The sequence below is a fragment of the Saccostrea echinata genome, unplaced genomic scaffold, assembly GCF_033153115.1.
Source record: "Saccostrea echinata isolate AGI-Se365-2 ecotype Australia unplaced genomic scaffold, CSIRO_AGI_Sech_v1 ptg000005l, whole genome shotgun sequence".
Classification (NCBI taxonomy): Eukaryota; Metazoa; Mollusca; class Bivalvia; order Ostreida; family Ostreidae; genus Saccostrea; species Saccostrea echinata.
Window position 1 is genome coordinate 1,884,697 of NW_026889754.1, and position 5,330 is coordinate 1,890,026.

General features: G+C 37.0%; 1 protein-coding gene across 2 annotated transcripts; it reads right to left on the reverse strand.

Moving 5' to 3' along the window:
* Positions 1–447: 447 nt before the first annotated feature.
* LOC133179766 (uncharacterized) lies at positions 448–4,694 on the reverse strand. 2 transcript variants are annotated; one of them, XM_061314457.1, is made up of 2 exons: positions 4,151–4,694; positions 448–2,908 (listed from the first exon to the last, which is right to left on the reverse strand). In XM_061314457.1, the coding sequence occupies exon 2, from the start codon at positions 2,034–2,036 to the stop codon at positions 1,029–1,031; it is 1,008 nt and encodes a 335-aa protein (XP_061170441.1). In that variant the 5' UTR covers positions 2,037–2,908; positions 4,151–4,694; the 3' UTR covers positions 448–1,028. Both variants share the same exon structure in this region, with proteins under 2 accessions (XP_061170441.1, XP_061170442.1).
* Positions 4,695–5,330: the final 636 nt, after the last annotated feature.

Sequence of the window (5,330 nt, forward strand, 5' to 3'; positions counted from 1 at the left end):
CATAACATATATAAATTGGCAAAATAGGTGGCCTCCAAAATATGGCCAAAAAAGGAAAGGCTTCAAGCATTCCCTAATAAAAATTTACCATAGTTAACTATAGTTTACTATAGTTAACTATAGTAAATACTTTGATTTACTATGAAACTTTACTCAAGAACTTTTTTGAAGATTTAGAGTCTTAATATTTCTTAAATTACATATCAATGATGTAATTTTTTTAAATAATATGTAAATATACAAGAAATATTTCTTTTTAATAGCAGAAAATTACTTGTAGGAATCTAAAAAGTTAAAATATATCGATCAATCTGAAATCCATAGTAAAAATACTTTGATTTACTATAGTGAAAACTTTGATTTACTTTAGTTAACTATAGTAAACTATAGTTAACTATGGTACTTTTCTGTTAGGGTTTCCTTGCGCCACCCGAAAGATGTTCCGATTCAAATCTTACATTAAACTGTAAACAGGTAAGGACTAAGCGCCGCACCAAGCGCATAATTGTATGGTCTTTAGAGGATTGATGATTAATGATATAAGCTACTGCTTCATTATCTGTCAGGAAAAGGACATTTTTGTTTCTTAAAGTACTACCCCAAATTTCAAGAGCTAATACAATGGGAAAAAGTTCCTTAACAGTAATGTGATAGTCCATGCATTCAGCTGGCCATCTACCAGCAAACCAATTCGCTCCAAACACCCCAGCAAAACCAATCACTCCTGATGCATCTGTATACATGCGCAAATTATCAGAGGAAATATGTTGGTTATTATTAATGAGGCATTTCCCATTAAATTTGTTGATAAATATAGACCATGCATGCAAGTCTGCGCGGGCTTCTTTATTGAGTCTTTTTTTGTAATAAGATGGCTTTTGAGGCCCACATAAAAGGTCAAATAAACGGCACAGGAAAGCTCGACCTGGACATATGACAGAAGAAGCAAAACTCAAGGAACCTAACAAGGACTGCAATTCCTTTACGGTCACCTTTTTCCTGTGAGAAAAATTCTCTAACATACGTCTTTACTTTTCAAGTTTGTCAGATGGTAATCTACATTCCATTGCTTCTGAATCTATTTCGAGGCCATAAATGGTGATAACCTTACAAGGTAGGACAGTTTTATCCCGTTTGATGGGCACACCTAAAGTGGAACAGAGAGCTAGGAAATTTTCAAGATCATGTATGCACTTACTGGAATTATTAGGTCCAATAAAAAAGAAATCATCTATCATGTGAGACATACCCTGTAAGTTAAATTTCGATACCATAATCCACTGAAGAGCAGAAATGAATGATTCAAAAATTTTGCAAGAACTGCTGGCCCCCATGGGAAGACACTTATCGAAATAATACTGACCTGCCCATGTTAAACCCAAAGCATGGTAACTATCTGGGTGCAATGGAATAATTCGAAAAGCATCTTCAATATCAGATTTTGTCATCAGTGACCCTTTTCCAAATTTCAGTACAAGGGAAATGATTGTATCAATTGTATCATATTTGATCTTTGAATGCTCTTCTGAGATGTAAGAATTTACTGAATCAGCTGATGGGAATGAAAGATCATGTAGAAGTCTATATTTCCCTTGTGTACTCTTGGGTACTACACCCAATGGGGACCAAACAAAATTTTGAAAAGGTCGGGAAGGGTAAGGACCAGCTATTTTTCCTAAGTCAATTTCATTTTGAAGTTTATCTAGAACATAATCAGCATGTTGGGTGGTGGATGAATGATTACGACAGAGACGTGGCTTTGGATATGCTGAACAGCCTAAACTGAACCCAGACGTAAAACCTTGAACTAAGTAATGAGAAAGAAAAGGGTCATAACCTTGTAGGTAATGCTTAAGAAGATGTGCTTGTACTGGGGTTGGTAGTTTTAGGTTTTCCTGATTGACGTTGGGGTCGAAAATTGGTTGCATTTTGAGTGTCTGATTTTTGCTTTGTGCACTGAATTCGGGGATGTGTGTCTTTGCACACTGAGCATATGTGTCTGTATGGGCAGTTTGATGATGTACATTGTTGGCCATTGTTGTAAGTGTAGCAAAACCTGATTGGACCCCGAAAGGACTGATTGTTTGATGTTCTGCTGCGTGAAAATTGTTGGTTATGTGACTTTGGCATTGTCGTTACTCTTATAATTTTTTCATTAAGGGGTTGTTGCCAAGGCAGGTCTGACACCTCACGCAACTTCCTAAACTGCTCATCATATAACCTCCAGGCTGAATCACCATTGGAGGCATGGAGGTGGCGGACTGTTGAAATGTACTTAAGCAAATTTGTGGCTGACTGAGAATTTGACTCAATATAAATTGAAATGAAAGTCAAAAAGGCATTTGTCCATTGATAAATGACTGTTTGGCATTTAATTTGATTGATCCTTGATCAATTTGTACAGACACAGTTTCCTGTTTGTGTTCTGGCAGTAACACTCTTAAGTCGATATACTGGTTAGCCCAGATTTTTTGTTTAACACGCAAGGGAATTGTTGCCCCCAATGGTAAACCCCCCGATAACTGCAGTGGTGTAACATTATCATCATCCACTGAACTACCAACAATTGACTCACCCCCAAAGATTTTATCCAAAGTAAGAAGGAAACTTGATTGTTGGGCTGCACCTGAAGCATTGATTGTATTCACTGCTGTGTCAGTTGTGTCAGGCAAACTATTCCCTACAAGCGCTTGCTGTGGCATGTCCGAGTCTTTACTGGGCCCAGGGGATACTGGAATTTCCCTGCTGTCTGTTCCGGTCATTTGGCCCTACTTCTTTAGTATGGCGTCCGCCAGATTGTCATAGTCAATCGTGGGCAGCGAATCGTCATTCTGCGACTTTTGTTTCCTCTGTCTCTTAGGAGTTTGCCCACTAGTTGCAGGCTCTTGCCTTTTCTTGGGTGGCATTGCTGAAATTGAGACATATAATGAAAAGCTTTTTTTTTTTTTTTTTTTTTTTTTTTTAAATTGAACTTACAGCACCACTGTAAAGTTCTGTATGTACAAATCTATATGTTATATACTGACATATATGCTTGAGAAGAAGAGGTTTCTCTTAGCCCTCAAGTATTAATTAGCAACAACTTCAAACTGAAATACATGTCTGACAAACAGGTAGTATAAGCACAAGTGAGTGATGCCAATAGAAAACCTGACAAATGGTCAGAGTTTAACACAAAAAATCCTGCTAGCAGGAAAAGGATGGCAAATGGTCATCCCATCATGTACAAATGGCACATGATAACAAACAATGGTACAAATGGTACCAGAACATGTACAATGTACTTTGACAAATGGTCAAAATTATACAAGTTCAAACCTGCTAGCAGCAATGAATGACAAATGGCCATTCAAACCAAGTACAAATGGTACATGGTAAAAAGAAAGTGGCATCACTCGGTGAATGACAAATGGCCATTCAGACAAGTGCAAATGTTACCTGATAAATATGAATAAATTTTTAAATTGCATGGCAGCACTGTATGAACAACAAATGGTCATCCAAAACAAAACCCAATGCTACCTAGTAAGATGTCAATTGTGGTACGTACCCCTAATGAAATAGGAATACATGTAGCTTTGAAACTAAATATAAAGACATGTAATATGACACCACAAATTATAAAACATAGCCCAATTAGCCAAACATACATGTACTGTAACTAGCATGTTAACTCAATGAACTACTGCTATGATGAGTGGTAATCTAACCAAGTAAACTATTCACATTATGCAAGGAAACAAATATAATTTCAGTTGTGAATATTTAATAAATGAATAAGAAAAGGTAACATTTACCCAACTGAAAATGGCAGATGTACCCACAAACCTATATTTCTGGATATGAATGACAGTTAGCCATTAAATAAATTTTGATAGAATCAACACTTGATAAACTGACATAAACCAAACCTAGACCTCAATTTGTGTATAGTAAGCAGACAATATTGGTAACCTATAAACTTAATTTAGATTTATTTGCACAAGACCTAAACTGTTAAAATTATAGCATTCTACAGCTAGCTGATCTATGTGTTTATATAGCATATTCAAGTAATTTATAATGCTATGAATGATATCTACTGCTATATGAAATGAATAGCATGGAGCAAGCATTAATTGCCCCATGCGTATAAATAGAACATGATTACCCAATGAAGCGAGAAGCTCGCAAGACGGCCCTCTTTACACTTTGAAGATATTTTCTCATCTGGCTGCTGTCGGTGCGGGAACACCTGATGTGTACGCCATCTCTGCTCAGGAATGATAAGTCCTTCCAGAAACCATGGTGCTGGTGAAATGAGATATGGTCAAGAGAGGAGGCCCAGTTCTGTAGACAGCAATTAGCCTCGACAACCCGGGAGTTGTAATCGCCCCTCCTGTTGCGTCGCAGTATTTGGCCGATAACGACATGCCGCACTCCACACCCCAGAACTAAGTAATTAGCATAACTCTGGATTTGCCTCACTAAGGTGTCTACGGCTATCTTGTTATTATCTTGGTCATTTCCTCCGACCTGTAGAAAAACCATCTGGGGAGGCGGATCAAATGTCGTAAATTTGGGTCTGTGAGCCATGCGATCGACAGTTAGACCTCCTTCACAAAGAAACTGTACATCGAATAAATGTCTATAAAGTCTCAAATTGTCGTTCTCAGTGTTAAGAGCAATAAAATTCTGCAAACGACGAATAAAGGAATGTCTTATAATCACTACCTGAATGGGAGCCATTGTTTGTCTACTTTCGTTTTCACCACACCGACAACAACACAGGAAAATATCCAAAGAGGAACACGAAATAAAAATTAATTACCTCTCTCGAGAAGTCAAAATTCTCTATTAATCCAAAATATTTTAAGCAAATGATTGGCCGTCTTGTCTTTACAATAGCAGTGGATAGAATGATGCTAGTTCGCTTATCTCAAAAGGATAGAATTACTGGGGGGGGGGGGGGTGTCCCCACGGGTTTACTGATAAAGAGGCACAAAGTGGGGATTTACACTCTTGCATACAATACGTGAAACTTAACTTAAAATAATTTTACTAGCATAAAATATCATGCTTGGAGTTTTATTTTCAAAGATATTTGGCTGTGGATGCATTTATTGTGTACTGCTATAGTAGAACCACCAGTGGCTCTCTCAGTTGGAGTATAATGGTTATACATGATATAGTTTTTAATATTATTCTTATCAGTTTCTTTTAAATGTGTTTCTTGTAAACATATTGCTACAGGGCAATGGTCCTGAATTAGTAGGGACAATTCATTAAAATTAACTCTAAAACCTCGACAATTCCACTGAATAAGTGTAGAATGATTCATTTTTATTTAT

Excerpts from the sequence above, each read along its gene's own strand:
- LOC133179766 (XM_061314457.1), bottom strand. The coding sequence starts at position 2,036 with ATGGCCAACAATGTACATCATCAAACTGCCCATACAGACACATATGCT.